Source organism: Vulpes vulpes, chromosome 9, assembly GCF_048418805.1.
Source record: "Vulpes vulpes isolate BD-2025 chromosome 9, VulVul3, whole genome shotgun sequence".
Classification (NCBI taxonomy): domain Eukaryota; kingdom Metazoa; phylum Chordata; class Mammalia; order Carnivora; family Canidae; genus Vulpes; species Vulpes vulpes.
The window spans coordinates 39,429,025-39,453,040 of record NC_132788.1 but is presented as its reverse complement, the minus strand read 5'-3'; the positions used below and the strand labels follow the sequence as shown (position 1 = coordinate 39,453,040).

Genomic DNA, 24,016 nt, shown 5'->3' with positions numbered 1-24,016 from the left:
TGTGTGACGTGAAGATAAAGAGGTAGGCAGGGATAAGATTATAATAGGGCCTTTCAGACCATAGTCGGGGGCTTGGATTTTACTTTTAGGGCAATAAGGAGTCATTGGAAGGTTGTAAGGGAGCAGCCAGATGTGATTTATAGTTTAAAAAGAATATCCTGGCTGCTATGTTAACAAATGGATCACAGGAGACAATATTGAAAGATAGATTGGCAGACAGACAGACAAGTAGGTGTGGGACTTGCTGCTCAGATGGATGGGAAGTAAAGTTAAGGAAGGAATTGAAATGATTCCTGAAGAGGTTGCCAGTTCCTGAAATGAGAAAGACTTTGAGAGGAACAAGTTTAGATTAAAGCAAAATGCAAGACCAAAAAAAAAAAAGAGTGAGCAAGTAGACTCCACTTCTCAGTGATAGGAAGTGTGAAATATTGTGGCCATGTTTTTCAATTCTTTCATGGATACACATGAATCTGTGGATTTGGTGAAAGTTGAAGCAGTTCCTCTTCAAATGGCTTCGGTTTTCTCCATAAGTACAAAAAAAGCTTACCTCTCTGAATGAGGAGACAGGAGTGGAAGGAGAAAGCAGTGATATCTTTTCATGTCTATGAAGACTCAGGTTTAAAACAAGCTTTGGGCAGAATGAGAGAAATAGCTGGCAAGGATGTCATCGTGGGACTTCTAGCCAATGTCGCGGGTCCATTTGCAGGTGCAGCCATGCATTTATATCAATATCCATCTGCCCTGTTGTGAGATTTTCATCACCAGCACTCAACAGCCCAGGTGGAGGCCTGGCAAAGACAGATGTTAGATTCATCCAGGGTTAGAGCCTTGCCAGCTGGGTTTAATGAAAAGAAGATGAGGCGACAGAGGTTAGAATTATTGGCAACAGAGTAGTTAAAATGACAGACCATGACATTTAAGCTGGGAAAGGAGGAAAATGAGAACAGGATTTCCCTTTTATAGCATAACACTAGCTTGGAATTTTTAACTTAATTTTTTGTAGGATATTTTAAAAAAATAATTATACTCATTCCTTGCTTCTTTAATGAGAAGCAGTATGAGAGCAAGACCCCAAATACTAAGTAAAACAGGCAGCTGAAAAAATAATATAAATAACAGGTTAAGAATTTGTTTTTCTCTTATCTAATAGACTCCCATTACAGTGACTGATAGGGGCATCCCAAACTGAGAATGTCTCCCATTTATCAATTATGAATTCTGCTCTGTGTTCTCTAAGTATTAAGGAAAATTTACCTCTTTAAGTTGATAAACAGTATTATAATCATGTCACTTTTTCTTCTATTGGATGCCTTTTTTGTCTTGGAATAAGCATAGTACTGTTTTTCAGTTTGAAATATATTTCACTACACAACCGTGTAGAAAGTAATCTGTAGGAACACAGTTTAGTTCTGTGTTCGGTTTTTCAAGACTTAAAATATTATTCTGGCTTCTCATTCTACTATGCTTTACCTTCTAGCTAGCTGGACTGTTACTCAGCCCCAATCACCAGAAAAGCCAAGTTTTTTCTGGCTGGTTCCTGTACAAACATGGATCTCCTGTGAGCCACAGACCTCACTTTCTCACACATAAACATGATTAGGTCACCTCTGCAACCACCTGATACTTGACACCTGGGGCTCTTTGTTTCCATGCAACTTCATGCTTCCAGAACCTCTGGAACTTTTTTCCTTTAGTAGCCCTTCCCCCTCCCACCCAAGGTCAAGTTCCATCAGATATTGTCCTTCTTGCTCTAAAACGCTACATCCTGTTTAAATTTTAAAATGTTGTTTTATTTATATCATTCTTGTGCTCAAAAATCTTCAAGGACCCTATGTGACCTTTCACTGCCGACAGCATGAAGTTCAAACTCCTTCATCTAATATTCCAGGAGCTGTATTTACTTTTGCCTGACATAGGAAAATGCTTTAAGGCAGCTCACATGGAAATGTCAGAAGGAGATTAAAATCATTAGCCCTGCATAGCTAATGCCTTCACAATCTGAGCTCTTCTGTGTCTCTAGTGTAGCTCCTAGCCAGTTTCTCATAAGCTGTATCCTATCCCACTTAAAACAGTGGTCCTCAGCTTTGGGTGTTCATTGGAAATACCTGGGGAATCACCCCAGCAATTCCGACGTAATTGATCCGGGCTACAGCTGGGCATCTGGACCTTTAAAGCTCCCCGGTGATTCTAATGAGCATTCAAGGTTGAGAACCACCACATTAGAACAAGTTTATTGATTCTCCCTAAAGCATTCATCATCCCACTCCTTTCCCCATCAACACCTCCCACTTTTTTTTCTTTACTCTTCTATATCCTACCCATTCTTTGAGATCCAACTCAGATACTACTAGCAACTTTCCTTGTCACTCCAAGCCGATATTATACACTCACAGCAAGTACCTTGTCTACACTTATTTAGCATATACTTCTGCTTTTGTGTATTTATCCTGTGTTTTCAGAAGAATTCTAATGTGTGGAGGGACATATGCCAAAACATTCAGATTTAATTAGTCTAGAATTGACTATGCCTTTTACACTATCTGCCATGGTGTGTTTTCTGGGAGGTGGTGATGATGATGATTTTGATGATAAGGAAGATGTTGTAGCAGATGCCAGGTCAAGCAGATGACCATAACCTTTCAGAGCGCTGACGTGGGGCTACATGTAGTGCTACCCTTAGGCTACTGGAACTCATCTTCCTTTTCACATGCAAAGCTGATGTACCGGGGAATTAAGCCACCCCACCTTAACAACTATGGGTGCAAGTATGAATGCTCTAGCTCTCATAACCTCTGATTGGGACCACACTGGGGTGACCTATATTGTCTCCTGTGTCCTCTATGAATTTAGGTCAAAGGTGACTTAGCATCATTTACCTAAGCTCTTTTCCTTTGCAGTTCCACTCCCCTATTCCTTTCTGGTTTTTCCAGGAAATACTTCCTAAATAAAGTATTTTTACACAAATTCCTGTCTATGATTTTGCTTTTCTGCAGGGGGTAGAAGGAGGAGAGCCAACCATTGACAGACAATAATATGATAATGGAAATAACAGCTATTATTTAATTGAATATTTTCTATGTGCAAAGTATTAAGTCAATTCAATCCTCAGAATTAGGTAGGTCCTATGGTTATCCTCATTTTACAATTTAGGACATGAAGGCATACAGAGATTGAGTAATTGGCCCAAGGTCACAGATAATAAGAGAAGGAACTGAAAAAAGAGATGAATAAACTTCCAGGTCAAGTACAGTAGGAGAATCAAATCAAATTTTAAAAAATTAATTTCAAGCAATTTACCAGTTAAGCTTTGGGGCTAGTTAGAAACTAAACCACCATTTATACTTTTTTTAATGAATGAATTCTGATTCCTGATAAACAATTTACAAATTTTCAAATGCAATAGATTTTTAGATCAGAAACTTCATTTCTGTGACTATCAGAAAATACTCTTCCTCTCCTCCCCTCTTCTCTCCCTGCAATACTTTATAGTATGCACATCTGATCACAGGAAGTAAAACTCATATTTGGACAATTAATAATTTAGATCCACGACTGATTAAATGTGTATTTTTGGATTAGGCTGGGAATTACCATGCATGCTTCCTCTAGAATATGCATTCTGAATCATAAACAATGCTTTTTTGTTTTTTTAAGATTTTATTTATTTATGAGAGACACACACACACACAGAGGCAGAGACACAGGCAGAGGGAGAAACCGACTCCCTGCAGGGAGCCTGATGTAGCACCCGACATCCCAGGACCCCAGAATCACCGGCGGAAGGCAGGGGCACCGCGGAGCCTTCACGCCGTGGGCTGAAGGCGGCGCTAAACCGCTGAGCCACCGGGCTGCCCAACAATGCTTTTTGAAATGAATTTCTAGCACCTCCAGATTTAACTTCTTGTCTCCTATTCTCATTCCCAGCCCAGTTCATTGTAGTTCTTTCCAGATATGACATCCTTCATATTTTAAAAACTTATTTGTTTTAAAGACTGGCAGGATGAGTTGGGAGTGAGAGGAAGGGAGAGATTTTTTTTTTTTTTTAAGATTTTACTTATTCATTCATGAGAGACAGAGAGAGAGAGAGAGAGAGAGAGAGAGAGAGGCAGAGACACAGGCAGAGGGAAAAGCAGGCCCCATGCAGGGAGCCCGATGTGGCACCCGATCCCAGGACCCCAGAATCATGCCCCGGGCCAAAGGCAGGGGCACCGCTGAGCCACCCAGGATCCCGCGAGGGAGACAATTTTGAGCACACTCCCTGCTGAGCTCAGAGTCCAATGCAGGGCTCAGTCTTACAACCCTGAGATCATGACCTGCACCAAAATCAAGGGTCTGATGCTTAACTGACTGAGTCACCTACGTGCTCCCTTCATATTTTAAAAACAGTTCTCAGCAGGGCATGTGTGGACTTACATAGCAGTCATTCCCCCTCTCATCCATCATCTGCTCCATCCTCACTCTGTTATTCTTCTAACATTGCTTACTGAGCTACTATTGTATGCTGTGTCCTTCTGACTGCTATGAAAACAGCTGGTATGGTGTCTGGAACATAGTGGGTATTCATAAATGTTTATTTCCTTTCCCACTGACATTGACCTTCTTATGAACTTGTCTATCCCTGTCCTCTTGCCTCTTCCAGTAAGATATTCTTTAATCTTCCCCTTGTATGCCAAAGCTGTCTTTTTATAAGCCTGAGTAGAACTTGGTGACTTTTAACCTCTTCTGGGGATATTTGTGACCATAGGAATGGAAAGTCTGCTTAGGTCAACTTTATTTATAAATGTGATTTAATATTGTTAAATGTCAGTTTGTGTCATAAATAGGGAAGAAATTGCACTTATCTCTCTACTTCTTTTAATCATTCATTTATTGAACATTACTGTTTATCTTCCATAGATACTGAAGTAAACCCTGGAAATATCCTAGAGGAATAGGGCCAGACGCCTGCCCCATTCACATCACAGTCTAGCTCAGTGTTTCTCAATCCTAATTCCACATTAGAATAATCTGAGAGCTATAAAAAAAAATCACTGATGCCCAGGTCCAATCCTAGACTAATTAAATCTGAATGTTTTGGCAATCAGGCCCACATTCCAAAATTTTTAATAGCACCTTAGATTCTAAATTTAGCCAGAATTGAGAACCACTGGGCTAGCGGATATTAGGGGATTTAGGATAGAGCTATAAAATATATCCTATTCACCTGGAGGGTAGAGCTATAAATATAACCTAATCACTTTAGAGAGTTAAATGTATGTATGTATGATATGAAATTTGCATATTATATACCTATACCTTCCTTACCCCTTCCCTCACCCTAAGGCATATTAAAGCCCTTAAGAGAGAGGAGTACCACAGGTGTTTTGGAAAATGCTTCTCTTTTCCTCAAACAAGTGGGAAGACAATTTTGTGATAAGTGGGAGACATAAATTATTATGGGTTCCTATAAGATCACATAGAAGGAAAACATAATCAAGGTCAACAAGTCAGTGAATCTTCTCCAGAAGTGGAGATGCTAGAGCTTATGAGTCCTAAGAGTTATCTTGGCAGAGAGCGATAGGATTGATTTTCCCAAATAAAAGAATCAAGCTAGGCTAGACATTAGCCAACCTTGCTCAACTCTTCTCCCTTTCCTGTCCTCCTTCACTACCAAAAGATTTTTCCTGAAGAATACTCTATAAATCACTGACTCATGCTCTGTTTCTAAGATATAAGATTGGCCTGATACCTAGAGAAATCCAAGGAAGCAAGGATGACCTTTTGGAGCTGAATCATCTGCTAGGTGACTGGCCATAAAGCCTTTAGTGGAGTTTTGACAGTCCTGGCACACGAAAAGTGCAGCTGCTAAGGTTTTCACTTGTGGAGAGTTGGTATGTATTGCAAGTGAAAGAGAATGCCCTGGCTGTTTGTCTGGGATTTGAGAGATATGGAGGAAGTAGTTACTATAAGGGTGATAGAGTTGGATGGCTACTGCTGGGCACCATTGATGTACTGAGGAAAGAAAATGGCAGGCTCAAGTCACTTAATCATGAATTAAAAGTGAAATGTGAGAGTCAGAGAGCATTCCTGACAGCAGGTCCAGGTCTAACTTTGCCAGAGCAGCAGAACTGCGGGAAGGCTCAATGCTCAGCCAAGGTAGATCTGCTCTGCCAAAGGCAGAACCCTGAGAGGGAGGGAGTGGGACCCTGAGGTATACAGATCTCATTGTTGAGTAGATACAGCATATAAACTCCCATCCTCCCCTGAATTAATCATCATGCAGAAGTGTTCCTCGTCCCTTGCTAGAAGATAGAATCTTCCCTCCCTTACCATGCAGAACTCTTAGATGAAGACAAGGATTTCCACCACCCACTTCTGGATACCAAACCAAAAACCTGGGGTTGCATTTCACCGTGATTCAATTACAGATGTGCTCATTGTGCTGTAAGTAGAGAGTGTTTATAAGCCAAAGAGCAATTGGCTCTAAATAACTTTTCATCAGCAACTATAGGGAGAAAATTTCTGAGACAGGACCACAGTTGTGCTGGAGCAAGGCAGGTAGACCAGAAAGCTGGAGAAAAGAGAATTTGTCAGTATAGAGGCATTTCCCCATGAAACAGGATTTAATTCCCTGGAAAGCACCTCAAGAATGTTTATGTTATGCTGCGAATGGCTCTTAGAAGGTTGGAAGGAACAGTGGCTTACATACATTAATTGAAGTAGAGATGCCAGAACTATGGAGGAAGAGATCAAAAGTCTAGAAATGAACATGTGTCTCAGTCAGCTTGGACTTTAGCAAAACACCATAGACTAGGTGATTTTGAAACAACAGGTATTAGAGTTCTGGAGACTGAAAGTCTGAGATTACAGTGCCAGCATAGTTGGGTTCTAGTGAGGATATCAACTTTTTTTAAAAAAAAGATTTTATTTATTGACAGAGCACAAGCAAGGGGCAGAGGGAGAAGCAGGTTCCCCACTGAGTAGGGAGCCGGATTCAGGGCTCAATCCCAGACCTGAGCCTAAGGCAGATGCTTAACCAACTGAGCCACCCAGGTGCCCCAGAATGCCGACTTGTTACATCTTCACATGGCAGAAAGAGAGCAAACTAGCTCTATAGCCTTTTCTTATTAGGGCACTAATCCCACTCATGAGGGCCCCACCCTTGTGACCTAATCATCTTCCAAAGGGCCCCACCTCCTAATACTCCCACAATGGGGGTTTGACTTCAACATATGAATTTGAGGGGAATACAAATAGTCCATAACACCATGATAGAATGGATCTACTATAGAAGGTCAGAAAGCCCACCAGCTGATTATCTTTCTTAAGAGGTCCCAGAAAAAACTAAGGCAATAAGAAATTCACAGGTGAAAGGGCTACCAACATCATTGAGATTGTTCCCTGTAGGCTGAGGCTGATAAGAGATGGTGTTACAAAAATGGGCTTCCTGGTAGCAAAGGGGCTTAGAGAATACCAGAACAGCAGAGGCCAGGTGACAGCATTTAGCCATCAGAAGCACTTAAATATTAGAATCACTTAATTACTGGAATGGGTGGCCAAGTCAGAATGCTGGCCGAGGGGCCTGACCTCAGCCATGAGGATCCATGGAGGATCCATGGACCAACAGGATCTATGGACCATGAGGATCCATGGAGAGGACTCCACAGAGAGCGAGATGGGCAGGTAGGAAGAATAGTGCTAAAAGTAAGTAAACAGAATATGATTCTTAATTAATAATGGGCTAGTAGAATGTTAAGGTCAGGCATCACAATGGAAAGTCATGATCTTGTGCAATTTCCGGACTAGAGTAATTTCTTAGGCTGAGAACCAACCAGCTGAAAGGGAAGTTGCATTCTTATAAGGAGGGACCAATAGCGAGTCAGGTAATAACTGGAGTCCTGGCCATTGTCCTTCTCAAAGGGGTCAACTGAGTCCATGGCCTCAGTGATTTCCCTGGTTCTCAAATGTATCCTCAGAATTAGAATGCTTAGCTGTTGGTAGAATTCTCACATTGGTTCCTCGAACTACTATAGTAGGAAACTCCAAGAAGTAGTCCCTAAAACCATCCCTCTTCACAAAGATAGTAAATAAAAAAACTGTATTGCAGGCCAGAGGGGATGGCAGAGATTAGTACCATCCCCAAAGTCTTTAAAAATGAAGATATGTTGCTCCTTGTCACAGTCCTATTTAATTTGTGACTCTGACCTTGCAAAAACTTGATGGATCATGACATATGACAGTGGAGTACCACAAACTTAACCAAGTTTGTGGTTACTCTGCATGCCTTGGTAATATATTTTTGCTCTAGAAAGTGGGAGATAAAGCCAACAGAGAGTCAGGGGCCTGCCACATCAGTGAAGGTTTTAAGGGTCCAGTGGTCTGGGCATGCTAGAACATTTCTAAAGTATGGGGCAAGGTATTGGACTGTGCATTCCTACTCCTAGGAAAACAGCAGCATGCTCAGAGGTCTCTTTGGACTTGGGAGGCTGCATATTAACTGCACTTGGGAATATATTTATCAAGTGATTTAAAAGGTTGCTATCTTTCAGTAAGGCCCAGGGCAGTAAAGGTTTCTATGGTAGGTGCATCCTATGGCACAAGCAGCCCTGCCCCTGGGCCAGTTGAGCCAGAAGATTCTCTGGTGGTAAAGGTATCTGTTGTAGAGAAAGATTCTGTTTGGTGCTTCTGGCAAGCCCCAATAGGCAAGTCATAGCACAGGCCCCAGGGTTCTGGAGCAAGGCCATGCCATCTGCAGCACAGAACTATTCAGCATTTGAAAAGCAGCTCCTGTCATGCTACTGGGCCCCGGCAGAAACTAAGCATCTAACATGAGACCCCAAGTGATCCTAAGTTGGGTTCTGCCAGACTTACAGTGTCAGAGGGCCAGATGGTTGTAGCAGCAATGTGCTATAAGTATATTTCACACATCTGGGATTAGGCTCAAGCAAGTCCAGAGAGAACAAGCGAGCAGGTGGCTGAGACCCCCATGTCACCTACCACTGTTGTATCAATGCTTCTCCCACAACACGTATGGCAGGGGTGGAGGGTCCCTGTGACCAGTTGACACACCTAAGCTTGGCTCATGCATGGATGGGTCACCTTGGTATGGATACAAGCTGAAAATATCTGCTACTGTGATTTAGCCCCACTTGGGGGTGGTTCTGAAAGAGAGTGGTGAAGGCAAATCTTCCCAGTTGGCAGAGCTTTAGGCAGTGCATTTAGTCATGAACTTTGTTTGGAGATACAAGTGGCCAGGGCAAGGGTGTATTCTATAGTGAGGAATGTTAGCTTAGCTTGTTTGTCAGGAGGTGGAAGAAGAAAGATTGGGGAAGGTTGCAGAAGAGACAGAGAGTTGGATTTGTGGGAGAGCATAGAGTGTGAAGATCTTTTATAGCACATAATGCCCATTAGAGTGTCCACTGTAGAAGAGGCACTAAACAACCAAGCAGATAGGATGAGTAGGCCAGCAGATGTCAGCCTAGGTAGGTGGCCACCCAAGATCTTATGCAGCAGGCTTATGGATGGAGTAGCCATGGTGGCAGAGATGAAGGGATGTGTGGACCTTACAACTTGTACTGTCTCTCCAAAGCCAACATAACTACTGCTGCTACTAAATGTCTGAGCTGTCAGCAGCAGACACCAACGCTGAGCTTTTAAGGAAGCCAAGCAGCTGCTGGGTGGCAGGGTGATTACATCAGACCTTCCTAACTTGGAAGGAGTAACATTTCATCCTGACTGGGTTTGACATGTATTCCAAGTATGGGTCTGCCCACAGCACTTCATCCAGCACCACTATCCAAGGATACTGACAGGGAATCTCACATAATACTGCCTCAGATCAAGGTCTGATATTCTGATATGGGATCTCACATAACCCTGCCTCTGACTGAGGGGCTCACTTTACAGCAAGTGGGTGTGGTGGCGGGCACTTGACCAGAGGCTCCACTGACCATAACACATATCATACACCACATTGCTAGAGAGCTGTCAGATTGATGGGGTGAAACTATGGCCCTGTGGAAGGCATAGCTGAGGTTCCAGGTTTGAAATGACCCCTTGTAAGGTTGGAGCATTATCCTTCAGGATGCAGTATACTTCGCGAAGCAATGGCTGTAATAGGGGCCGGTGTCCCTAGTAGGTAGAATATATGGATCCAGAGATCAAGGGATAAAAGTAGGAGTGGCCTGCTTCCCATCACTCCCAAGGATCCATTCAGGGACTTTATGTTTCTTGTCTGCAACTTCAGGCCCTGCTAATCTAGAGATCCTGATACTCAGACATGGGATGCTTCCTCCTGTGAGAGTCCCACTAAACTTAAAGCTATGGTTGCTCTCTGGTCACTTTGGGCTCCTAATGCCAGAAGACTACAAATCATTGGGAGTTGGGACTACTGCTACATAATGGAGACAGAGAGGAATGTGCTTGGTGCTCAGGAGGTCCTCTAGGGGCATTTCTTGGTATTCACATGCCTGGTTGTAACTCTGAACAGTTCAATACAGCAACTGCAGCCTGATAAGAACATGATAACCAAGGCATGAAACCCCTTAGGGAATAGTACCTGGGTTGATCCATCAGTCAACCAACCTATGCTAGCAGAAGCGATAGCCCAAGTGGAGGGGAATCTAGGAGGGTGCTGGAGGAGGGAGATAACAACTATCAGTTATGGCCTTGAGGTCGACTGTAGTAGTAGGGACTGTAGTTTGTCCCATTACCTTCCTCTTATAAAAAATTTCCCAGAGATTGTGACTAATACAAATTCTGGAAAAATTGTGCTTGTATGGAGTAACAATGTGCAAAGTAAGTGCTCTAAGCATTACAGAGGGCAGACTATTCTGTGTGTGCTCTGCCCAAATCTACTTGACAAGCTATTTCATTTATATTTCAGCTGCTCTGAGTGTTGGATAACAATTCAGGATGCCACCTTCCTAGAGAATTATACTCCTGCCCCTGCAATGCCTTATCCAATGGCATTGGGGTACAAAACCATTGGTCTTCTTGGATAACACTTGCTGTCAATTTTGTGGGATCAGCTGAGGTTCATTCGTATTTCTTTGTCTTCCTGGCCAATCCTGCTTCCTTCATTCCCCTTCTCTAGAGAGCACTTCCCTAATAAATCACTTGAATACGCATCCTTGTCCCAGGCTCTATTTCTTTCTTTTTTTTAAATTAATGAATTAATTTATTTATGACAGTCACACACACACACACACACACACACACACACAGAGAGAGAGAGAGAGAGAGAGAGAGAGAGAGAGGCAGAGATACAGGCAGAGGGAGAAGCAGGCTCCATGCACCGGGAGCCTAATGTGGGATTCGATCCCGGGTCTCCGGGATCGTGACCTGGGCCAAAGGCAGGCGCCAAACCACTGCGCCACCCAGGGATCCCTCAGGCTCTATTTCTAGAGAACCTGAACCAAGACAGTCTCTGGCCTACTGGATGGATGGTGAAATTGATGGGTGGGTGAAAATTGATGAGACAAGTTTTGGATACTTTGGATTTCCTTGTTCAACCTCCATTCCTTCCTTCTTCTAGTGTGCCATCTTGTAGAAAGGCTGGAACACTAAAAGTGACCTGACCCAGACTTTTCTGCAACTACAGTTCTAATGCAAATTAGATTCTGCCAATTAAAATGTATTCACCAAGATGTGGAAAATGGAGCCAACACAGAGGCTGTATTTCTACCCATCTGAGGCTATTTCTCTGATGGTAAGTGAGGTTATAGAGAGGGGAGGATTTTCTGCAGTAGGATGCAGCACCCAGTTATCAGCTTTGATGGTGTTAAGAGACAACTGAAGGCTGTGGTGGCAGAGATTCTCAGAGGTTGGGTTCCAGATCACTGTACTACAGCAGCTGATGCAGTACCTCTTTGACTCAGGACTTCCAGGCGCCACCTTAGGGGTGGTAGCTCTCCTCTTCGGTCAGTTCTGTAAGAGATGCTCCTTCCACAAGTACTTCAAGGGTTGGATTTAATGCCTTCCTGAATCCTTAAATAATAATGTTGAAATTAATCATAAACATTTGTATGATGAACCTGAATTTCTCTCAGCTGTTCCTATACTGGCTACAAACCCAATAAGATTTCAACCAAAACTTAGATGTCTAAATCAACTATTCAATTTTGCATTTTAAGTTTTAATTAAGGCTACCATTGTAAGAAGCCCAAATCATTTAAACATTGTAAGTACACAAAAAACCAAATACACAGACCATCTTTTTAAGGTCATGGTTTAAATTCTCTTAACACCTTTTTATTTTTAATTGTAAAAAGCCCTCAAGTTAAAAGAGGTCAGGTACCATTCCAGTAATCTCAGATTCATCAGACCAGAGATTTTGGCAGGTTATGAGACCTGAAATACAAATATCCATGATTTATCTGTCTGTCCTAATTACCATATCTCATCTCCCTTGAGAGTTAACTCGTTTTATAGTTAACTACAAAAACTGTTGGATTCAAGTTACATACATTACCTATTTACTCACAAAAATCTGCAGCTTCTCACCAGCTAAATCACTTGACTGGATTTTACATTTTTTGACTCTTAGGATATATACATGTCTTTCAGTTGAACATTTAAAGGTATTTGTACTCGCTGGACTAGTACTCTTTAAAAAATTGTGTAGGGATGCCTGGGTGGCTCAGCGGTTGAATGTAGGCCTTTGGCTCAGGGCATGATCTTGGAGTCCCGGGATTGAGTCCCACATCAGGCTCTGTGCATGGAGTCTGCTTCTCCCTCTGCCTGTGTCTCTGCCTCTCTCTCTCTCTCTCTCTCTGTGTCTCTCATGAATAAATAAAGTTTCTTTTTTAAATAAAATAAAAAACTTGTGTAGACTATTTCAAATGACTTCTGCTTGAATTTTGGATATCTCACCTGTGGCTTTCTCTGACTTATACTCACAATTTCTGAGGTCATTGCTTCAATGCTATGTGCAGAAAGTTTGCATTTTTTTCTGCTCACCCATGCAGTAAGCCAAGAGTAGTGTGCTATCTAGCTATGCTAGATTCTGGGACTATGAAAATGAATAAAACCATTTGTTCAAATTTATAGATTTTAGACTTTTAGTTGGAGGAGATGTATAAATTAACAGAAAATCCTTGTATTTGCTCAGTGGCTATCTTTTTCCGTTGAAAAGGAGGGCAAGGACCTTTTTTGTCTTATTCTTTGCTGTTATTACTAGCACCTAATATGTAGTGGCACCCCGTATTGGTCAAATAAATAAATATATGCTTGAATAGTTATACAGAGGGAGCTATGGGAGCCCCCAAAGGGACATCTACCTAGTTTTATGTGTAAATATTGGGCTGGAGAGTGGAGTGAGGGTGTCACTTCAGAGGTATCAGAAAAAGTTCCTTGAAGATGAGGAATGAGCTGGGTCTTGGGAGATCAAAGAAATTAGGTAAAAGTGGGGTTGGGGGTTGCTTAGGAGTTCCTATAGGATTGTTGAGGAATTTCAAGTAGTTCAAGAAGAGATCAGTCTATAGAGGTATGCAGTAGAGATGTCCCAAAGGTCCTTGCAGACTGCATTATTCATATATTTCCATTTTAGTATCTATAATGATATGATTTTTTTTAAATTTGTCTATGTATTCCTACTAAAGCCATAGCTCATCCATGCTTAAGACTACATCATCTGGGGCACCTGGTGGCTCAGTGGTTGAGTGTCTGCCTTCTGCTCAGGTCGTGATCCCAGGGTCCTGGGTTGGAGTCCTGCGTGGGGCTCTCTATAGGGAGCCTGCTTCTCCCTCTGCCTGTGTCTCTGCCTCTCTCTGTGTATCTTATGAATGAATAAAATCTTAAAAAAAAAAAAAAAAGACTACATCATTTGTCCAGCCCTTCAGCATAATGGTGGGGATAGATTAGCTCCTCAAAAGTTAAGACAGAAATGAATGAACGGGTTAATGAACGAGCGAATGAAGAACAACAGTAGCGTGCGCTCTGTGCACACATCAAGCCTTCTGGATGGGCTGTCAGGAAAGGAGCGTGCACCAGGCCGGGCAGTCCTACTCAAGGGCTTCCTTAATGGTGAAGTGAGTTTGGTTAAGTGGCACATCTAAGCAAATAGAACGAGGGCCATGAACGCGAGGAGTTTCCAAGTGCATTCCTAGCGGGAAAGTGAAGAAACACAAAAGCACTTTGGAATGGCTGGGATTTGTAGTTTCCAGGTGCCCGTGAGCAATCAAGAGAAGAGCCTGGCTGATGAGTTACGTGGTACCCGGGCAGGGGGGAGATGGAACAGATGGCTGGGGGGCCACTCCGTAGCCAGGCTCGACAAACTGGCCACAACATAGCGCAGGGTAGGAGCTATGCCTTCCCAAGGGTGGAAAGCAGCTGCAGGAGCGCTGAGCGGCCCGGCATTTGGCTCTCCACAACGAGGCCCTGGGACCACCCGCCGGGCCTCGAGCACTGGCCGGACGGAACGCGGAACGCCAGCGTCCTACATCCCGCCGGACGCAATTTTCAGTAGCACCGGCGAGCGCCCAGCCGGCGGTGCAGCGTCTCTGCTCGTCCGAGGGGGGCCCTGGCAGCGGGGGCAGAAGGGCTGGGGCCTGCGTCCTTCCTCCGGAGCCGCCCCGCCAGCTGGACGACCCCCAGTAGCCACACGGACTTCCGGCTTCTCCTTTCAGTAGACGATTACGGGGCGCAGCGGCCTCCGGCGGCGCGCCCCTCTGGCCTCTCGGTCACAGCCTCCCAGGACCCCCGGCGGAGTGCCGCCCGCCGCCGACTCTCCTGTGGGCGGGAGCAAGACCGCCCAGCTCCGGAGGAGGTGGGCTCGGGCGGGGGGCGGGGGGCGGGGAGAGGCTCGGGGCCCGGCCACTACTTCCGGGAGACGCCGAGGAAAGCACGCCCCGCTCGACCCCCCGTCTCTCTTCCGATTGGTTAGCTGCGCCCTTCATGCGCTCCCCTCACCGCTGATTGGCTCAGCTGCGCCGTCCGTCACCTGCTCCCTGTGGGCATCCAGGTCGCTAAGGGAAGCGTTACTTGAGGCTCGGTTGGGAAGAGGTTGGTTGGGCCCCGGAGCCCGGTTTGTTTATTGTAGTGCGAACCGTGCACTGGCGCGAGCTTCCGTCGCAACGGCCGGGAAAGGAACCAGTAGCGGGACGGAGGGCGGGGGTGGCGAGAAAGTGAAGGTTCAGGAGGAAGCTGGAGCCCCCTAAGCCTGGTAACGTCTGAATGGGAGCAGGCCCTGGCGCGGCGGCCGCGGCTGCGGCCGCGGTCCGGGAGCTGTGACTCGCAGGAGGGAAGGCCTAGTTTCCGTTGTGGGAGAAGGGGGCCTTGTGGGAGGTGCGGATGACCTAATTGTTTGGGGATCTAGTTTTCTAGGTGAGTGTCTCTCAATCCACTGAAGATTTTGCTTTGACTTTGCAGCAGAGCTTTGACTTTGCTAGCCAGTCCTGTCCTTCAGAGAGACCACAATTCCCGAATAATTCGGTTCTCTCTTATTGCTTCAGATGGGCAGCTCTCAAAAAAAGCACAAACAATTGAAGGACGGATACCATGGCATATATTAAAAGCATGTCGAAAGGAAAATAAGGTATTCCTTTTCTTTCGTTGTGGTTCATCGTACAAGAAAATTACCATTTCGAGGAGCAGCTCTTAAAGTTTTGAATAATATTCGGCCAGCCTGATTTTGGAATAGGTTTCAAATGTTTGGGTTGTTGAGTACAAAAATCCTATTACTGCTGTTCCTATCGAGTGTGGTCTTTGCTCGTGATGGCCTAATCTTGTTTGTTCTGAAAATGGAAAGCAATCTTGAGTTTTAAAACATGTTAATTGGCGTTAAACGATGGGGTAGTGCTACTAGATCTTTCCTTTAAAAATATATAATAATCACGTAATAAAATCAGTAAGTCCTAGTATTTGTATGTAAATCATGTAATAAAACCCTTGAATTTGTAATCAAATGTTAGAACGTAAGTGAAGTTGGAGAGTTGCTTACTCAGGTGTAGTTCAGACTTGTAGACCAATTTACTTTATATGTAAAGTAATTTGCTTCAGCAGTGAGTCAGAGCTGCAGCAATTGCTTCACTGGCCACCTAGCTATTTGATCCTCCAGCCTCGATCAAGTCGTGTGCCATATTACACATACCCTTTATTAACATCCAGACATTGTCAAGGAATAGATTGTTTCATCCACAGAAAACTCAAATTAGCTCTTACAGGTGGACCTGGGCCCTAGCTTGGAAAATTCTGATTTAGGGTTAGAGATGAGATCTGGGCATCTGTATTTTCAAAAATTCCCTCAAGTAAGTTTGCTGTGCGTTACCAGGTGAGAACTGTTGACTCACTAAATACACATGTTTAAGAAATTCTAAAGTATTTATGAAACAAATATAATTTTCCCCATCAGTTTCTTTATAGTTTAAGCCCCTAAGGAGTGGCATTGAAGTATATTCCAAATACAAGGTTTGCCTAGGCAAGGCCGGGAAGTTTCACGGGCCTTCAAAAACCTCTGGGACTAATAATTCGAGGCCCAGGGATGAGATTTGCTGTGGGGAGACACAGAGTGCTCTGCTGTACATTTCCAGCCCTCAGAGCCATGCATTGAGTACTGTGTCCTGTTAGGTGTAAGAGACCAACTCCCAATCTGTTCAGTAGATACAGTAGGCTAAATTATTTTTACCTCAACAAAGTACAATGGAGGATAATATTACAAACATGAGTTTTGTCTTAGGAAGAATACCTTTGCTGGAAATAAATGTAGATGATAGCCTCCCAATAGCTCTTTGCTTACGGAGTAAAGAGGATAATTTAAAATTAGGCTTAAAGTGTATAATTCAGCTTAAAGTTTGTATGCTAACATGAAGTACCCAGATATTTGAAACATCAATGTGAGGGCTTTTAGATCAACTTTACCAGAGTGAAAGAGGTTAAAAAAAAAAAAAAAAGAAAAAGAAAAAAAAGGGATAATCACTTTGGTCTTCAGATATTAGAAATGAGTGATAAAATAGATCCAGTCTGACTTAAACAATGGCTTGAGCAAAGAAGTAGGTCCAGTTGAATTCTATTGCCCAGAAGCTGTTTTTCATTTTACATGTATTCTTCACTGCAAGGTTTGGCATATGAGATATATGGGTAGAGGATGAAATTTAAAAATGAAAATAGATGTAAGTTAAAAATATGAAGCCATGTGTAGTCCCTGACTAACAGTTTGAATCTCATATATATTGTTTGAAAAGACAGCCAGGAATCTCAGTATGAATCCGTCTAGATCTAGATCGCATGATGGTAGTGAAGAAGCCTCATCTCAAGACCATAATCATCGTGAAGGTGAGAGAAGATGGCAGCAAGAGCGTCTCCACAGAGAAGAAGCCTATTATCAGTTTATTAATGAACTCAATGATGAAGATTATAGGCTAATGAGAGACCACAATCTTTTAGGCACCCCTGGTAAGAGATGGGTGAAAGAGGAGATACCTTTGTTATCATTGTAGAAAGGAGTTTCAAAATAAGGAGAGTTTTTCCCCTTCTTCCCTCTCCCAAAATATAATGCACTATTTTTTGAATTTAAGGACTGTTTAATATAACAAAATAGAACATCACTGGCTTACTTCTATATTTTATAAGTAAGTATGAATCTTAGACATGAGGCACTGTTATACAATGCCAAGCTAACAAATAGCTTACTATACATAATGGTGTCAAATATTTACATATATGGTCCTATTTCTCTTTTAAGTGATACTTGTACAGAGAAAATATTTAAAACCGAATTCTAACTCATTTGAGGTTTTATAACTTATTCAGCTGAATTAATAACACTCCAAGAGTCAAATGTGCTCCATGAATTTTTTATAAGTTCATCTCACAAATGAACTAATTGAAACTTGTATGTTTGCAGAGAATATATTTGTAATTGTATATTTGCACGTTGTATATTGATAACCCATATAATGAACTATTGAAGTAAAATTCAAACAAATAAAGATTCAAAGTTTTTTCTCAAAATATTCCCTTTAAATTTCTTTTTAACTCTGACAGGAATCGATGAATCAAGCTTATAGATTCCTAAGTGTATCAGCTGAGAGGACTTTTTAAATTAATAAAATTAAATCTTTTTTTTTTCATTTTAATAAAACAATAAATGAAATACAACCAAAATGATATATGCTTGTATCACTTAAATATTTTTAACTGTCTTCAGTTTAATAGAACATGAAAATAATAGAGTGTCTTCTAATAGATTGCTGAGGATTAGTCTTACCCTTCATGAATTCTCATAAAACAATAGGTTACAATAGTTACTTTCAGTGAGCAATTTTTTATTGTTTTAGGAGAAATAACGTCAGAAGAACTACAACAGCGGTTAGATGGAGTCAAGGAACAACTAGCAAATCAGCCTGACTTGAGAAATGGGACAAATACCAGAGGTACTGTGGACCCCTTTCCAATAGAAGCAGGTTTGATTGGAGCAATTGTGGATATGAACTTACTGGATCTTTTGTATGTTTGTTCTTCATGTCTTCCAATTTTAATGTGATACTCAGATAGTATTTACCCATAATATGCTAAACAGCATAGTTAGGCAATATAGGACAGGGGTTGAATACAAACATTTTACACACAAGGTTGCCTTTAGGGAGCTCTTAGTATACAATTAAGTTAATTACCAGCATAGTTCTTTTTAATCTTAGAATGTACACACTACTTATTTTAATGTAGTAGAACTAAACTTAGCTTCTGAAAATTTATACAGAGCAATACCAGAAAGACTAAGTGAGGAAACCTGTCTACTGTTTTTACTGTTTTTGTGTTTGTTTTGTCATTTTATTGAACAAACACTGTCATAATAGATGTCCTTACGAAAAATAAAGTGTAAAAAAAAAAACCCAAACTAAATAAAAGTATAAAGAATTAAAAGTAGAGCCAATTTAACGTAGCTTTTACCAGTTCCATTTCCTTCCTTAGAGGTATTTATTATTGGTAATTTCACCTTTTTTTTTTTTTTTTTTTTTTTTTTTTTTGGTGATTCACATATCAAGATTATTGTATTAGTTAGGGCAAAGACTATTAAAAATTCAAAAAGGCAATGGTTTAATAAGATAGAAGTTTATTTCTCTTTCATGTTAATAGTCCAGGGAACATAGGCAAACTTGACTCCAGAAGCCAGCAGAGTAGTTCTATGTGCCATCCAGTGCAGGAGCTACTGGCCACAGGTGACCATTTAAACTTAAATAAAATTAAATAGCATTTAAAATTCACTTCTTCACTCATATTAGCCACATTCAAGTGCTCAATAGTCACTGCATGTGGTTAGTGACTCCTGTATTAGCACAGATGTAGAACATCTCCACTACGACAGAAAGTTTCACTGGACACTGCTGCTCCATAGTATTGTTTGCATGACCAAGCTCAGTCACAACACAGATTCTACCTGGCAGGTCTAGGTTGCAGAAGGAGAGTCAGGCACCAGCCCGAAAGTGAGATATATCACTTCCACTCCCATTTCCCTGATGAGAGTTTAGTCACATGGCTACACCAGCTGCTCAGCTGCCCATGTGACCTTATAATGCATACAATGGGAGAAGGGCAGGACAGGTTTTGTTAGATAATTAGTGAACTCTTTTACATATACATATCATCACAATGTTCTAGGAATTAAAGAAGGAAATAACTTTTAGAATGCTTTTTACCTGCCTCTTATTCCTGTCTCTTTCCAAATTAAAATGGAAATTGGATATTAATTCTTTTTTTTCTGTATATGTAGGTATGAGAGTTGTACTATATTGCTATAGCTGGTAAAACTGGTCCTTTTACTAAACTATGTTTTAATGGAAACTGTACTTAACCATACATAAAATAGCTTGTATCTTTAGATATGGTTAAAGTTGCTCTTTATGTTATTGACACCAGAAGCTGATTAATAGCTTTAACATGTAAAAAAAAAAAAAAAAAAAAAAAGAGTTTTTATAAAAGATTACAGTAATGACGTGAAACCAAAGCAATCTCATTTAACAGCCATTTTTGTGTAGAATAAATGTTGAGGTTAAAGTCTGTATAGTTCATGTGCATTAGAATGCTTTTTGTTGAGTTTTTTCCTTTATATATATAAACCACTGGTTAAAAATTCCCATAGAGGCAGAATTATAGTCAAAAAAGTATATCAGGGGCACATTTATTTCTAAATTGATTCATTCAACAATATTGAGAGTCTGATTTCTACCAGATACTGTTGTAGAAGTTGGGGATTTAACAGTAAATAAAACAAGACAAAACCCTTCATCTTCATGGAGCTTACATTCTAAATGAACAGAAAATATGTATAATGGCTAACATTTATCAAATGCTTCCTATGTGCTAGGTGATGTTAATCATTTTATATACAGTATCTTATTTTCATGATAACTCTGTGACGTTTATGCTTTTATTATCTCCAGTTTACAGATAAGGATACAGTCATTACATAACATGCCTAAAGTTTCCCAGCTTTACATAAAGACCTATGTAGTTCTAATATTGTATTCAGAAAACCATATTTCTTGAGATAAACATTTTTGGCAGTTCCTGAGAAATAGGATAAAATTCCTGAGGTTACAAAAATATGTAATTGCAAAAATGCTGAGTTACTTTTACTAGAAGGATTCCACAAATTCAAGATGAATTATATAGAAGTTTTGCCACTATATTTTACTGACTTTAAAGTAAAGCAATTTAAATATATAATTTTAGTATTGGATCTATTTCTCATTTGCCTTAATATTTTCCCAGTAATAGGCATATAGAAAGTAAGAGTAAGGATTTCTCCATGGCTTTGCAAAGAGTATTTATATATTTATAATACATGGGAATATATTATAATATGCTTACAGTATACACCTTTTAGAAAGTTCAGTTTTTTCCCATTTTTCATTCATTAAAATGCACAGATGCTCTTAAATATAACTTAATTTGATAAAAATTTTATCTTGTAAGTTTTCAATAAAAGTCCAAGCGTAGATTTTTGGAATTGATCTTAAGTTAACTTGGTTTGCTTTCCAGACTCAGAAGTCCCTAGAGAAAATTCAAATGAAGATTCTCTGCTAGAATGGTTGAACACCTTTCGACGCACAGGAAACGCAACTCGAAGTGGACAAAATGGGAACCAAACTTGGAGAGCTGTGAGTCGAACAAACCCAAACAGTGGAGAGTTTCGGTTTAGTCTGGAAATACACATAAATCATGAGAATAGAGGAATTGAAATTCATGGTGAAGATCATACAGGCATTCCACTCTCAGATATTAGCAGGGATCATACTACAAGTAGGCAACAAAGATCAGCTAGTCCTGTGGCTAGGCGAACAAGAAGCCAAACCTCAGTGAATTTCAGTGATAGTAGTTCCAACATCCCAAGGACTAGGCTTGGTTCAAGGGGGCAGAATTCAGTAGAAGGATCTTTCTCAACATTAGGAAGATTAAGAAATGGAATCGGGGGAGCAGTTGGCATTACTAGAACTAGTGGTCCACACAATTTCAGTGGTCACACAAACCAGTCAGGTGGTAGTGAACTCAGGCAAAGGGAGGGGCAACGGTTTGGAGCAGCACATGTTTGGGAAAATGGGGCTAGAACTAATGTTACAGTGAGGAATACAAACCAAAGATTAGAGCCAATAAGATTACGGTCTACTTTCAGTAGTCGAAGCCGTTCACCAATTCAGAGACAAAGTGGCACTGTTTATCGTAATTCACAGAGGGAAAGTAGACCTTTACAGCAAAACATTAGAAGGTCTGTTAGGCGGAGAGGTATAACGCGTGTCTTTTTAGAGCAAGATAGGGAACGTAGAGGTACTGCCTATGCTCCATTCTCCAACTCAAGACTTGTGTCAAGAATAACAGTAGAAGAAGGAGAAGAATCCAGCAGATCCTCAACTGCTGCACGACGACATCCAACAATCACACTGGACCTCCAAGTGAGAAGGATTCGTCCTGGAGAAAACAGAGATCGGGATAGTATTGCAAGCAGAACTCGATCTAGGGTAGGGCTAGCAGAAAATACAGTCACTATTGAAAGCAATAGTGGGGGCTTTCGCCGAACTATCTCTCGTTTAGAGCGATCGGGTATTCAAACCTATGTTAGTACTATCACAGTTCCTCTTCGTAGGATTTCTGAGAATGAGCTTGTTGAACCGTCATCAGTGGCTCTTCGGTCAATTTTAAGGCAGATCATGACTGGATTTGGAGAATTGAGTTCTTTAATGGAGGCCGAATCTGAGTCAGAGATTCAGAGACATGGTCAGCATTTTCCAGAGAGGCACTCAGGTCTGAGTAACGTAGGTGCAGTTAATGACATCAGCCAGCACAGTGAAGGTACCTCTCAAAACAGGCGGGCCCAAGAAGACAGCACTGCAATGCATGGTGAAAATGAGACTACCCAGCCTCCTGCCCGAAACAGTGATACTAGAGGTGGCAGGCAGTTGCGAAATTCAAATAACTTAGTTGAAACTGGAACACTACCTATCCTTCGCCTTGCTCATTTCTTTTTACTAAATGAAGGTGATGATGATGATCACATACGTGGTTTAACCAAAGAGCAGATTGACAATCTTTCCACCCGGAACTATGAGCATAACAGTATTGATAGTGAACTAGGTAAAATCTGTAGTGTTTGTATCAGTGACTATGTAACTGGAAACAAGCTCAGGCAATTACCTTGCATGCATGAATTTCACATTCATTGTATTGACCGATGGCTCTCAGAGAATTGCACTTGCCCCATCTGTCGGCAGCCTGTTTTAGGGTCCAGCATAGCAAACAATGGGTGAGGTGTTGGGTCTATTCAAATATTACACTTTAGTAGAGCTGAGTATTTAAGCGCTCTTTTGTTGAATTATTTGTGATGAGCTTAACCAGGATGAAAAAGAACAGATTATTATAGTTTGAACTATTTTTTGTGTGCTTTTTTAACTTGTTAAAAAGAAAATTTATATAAAACTTAAAATGGCAAATGTTAAATTACCCACAAGTACAGAATAGTTAATATTGCTAGAACCAAATAATCTTTAAAATGTTTTTATTTTGGTAATTTTGTCATGCTAAGCACTTTTGTATCTTCACAAGTCAGTCGGTTAAAAATAAATCTTCCTTTTCTTAATAGCACAGCAGACTTTACTTGGACTTTCATGCTCCATAGGCTTAGTACCATGTCCAGACATCGGTGTTTAAATAAGCCTTTCACTTTTTGTTCTAAGGACAATATCTTTTCACAAAAGAGTGTTTTGCTGAATGTTTGCTAAATATGTTTAAGTTACTTGAAATGTTAAATTTAATATGCCACATACCATATATGTATATATAGATATATAATTTTAAGGTTAAAATATTCAATCTAAAAAACTACCAGTTTGGTTCTTATTTAAGTTTTTGGGTTATTACTGCATATGGCACAATGTTTAACATTTACAGGATCATCTCTGGGAGGAAGTAGATTAAGATATTTAAAAATAGAGATAATTTACTGAAGCGTCTCTGACAATCTTACTTACTAGACAGCAAGCAATATGTAATACTGAACAAGTATTTCTTTACTCAGAAACGGAACGTGGACATTTCAGTACATATAGATTATTTAACTTGAGTTCAGCCTTTTTGTGAATTTTTTGAACGTGCAGACAATTCTTTGGATTATATTAAGTAAGGTATACAATATGCATGGTTTCTTAAATTTACTTTTAAAATCTAAAAAAAAAAAATGTCTATGAAGAATCTCAAATGCATAGATAATATGTTAAGTTCTCTTGGAGGTGAAAAAACTCCAAATACCACAAAACAAAAAACCCTTAAGAGAATGTAGAATTTATATAAACACAAAAAGTATGCATTGAAGATCTATTTCTACCAATAAATATTAAAACAAAGCTGTATGTGAACTATTCTTTTCTTTTGGTCCCCTGTGGTTTATTTACTAAAAAATAAAAATTTTTTTTTTGCACCTACAAGGTGCCAGGCCGTGTTACAGGTGTTGAGGATTTATTGAGGACAGTCTCTATCTTCATAGGCAAGAGGATATTTGCTCTTAGAAACTGAAAAATCAGTTGATAAAATGAATTAATGAATTACATGA

At 40.9% G+C, this 24,016-nt stretch overlaps 1 protein-coding gene across 8 annotated transcripts; it reads left to right on the top strand.

The window, feature by feature from the left end:
• The first annotated feature begins 14,187 nt into the window (after positions 1-14,187).
• On the top strand, positions 14,188-23,810 carry RNF6 (ring finger protein 6). Of its 8 annotated transcripts, none has more exons than XM_025996684.2 (5): positions 14,188-14,746; positions 15,432-15,514; positions 17,164-17,370; positions 18,255-18,350; positions 20,959-23,810. In XM_025996684.2, exons 3-5 carry the CDS (start codon positions 17,178-17,180, stop codon positions 22,716-22,718), a joined length of 2,049 nt encoding a protein of 682 aa, XP_025852469.1. In that variant the 5' UTR covers positions 14,188-14,746; positions 15,432-15,514; positions 17,164-17,177; the 3' UTR covers positions 22,719-23,810. The 8 variants fall into 8 exon arrangements, with proteins under 8 accessions (XP_025852469.1, XP_025852465.1, XP_025852468.1 ...); XM_025996680.2 differs by having other exon boundaries at positions 14,190-14,746; positions 17,160-17,370; XM_025996683.2 differs by lacking the exon at positions 14,188-14,746 and adding an exon at positions 14,882-14,982 and having other exon boundaries at positions 17,160-17,370.
• Positions 23,811-24,016: the final 206 nt, after the last annotated feature.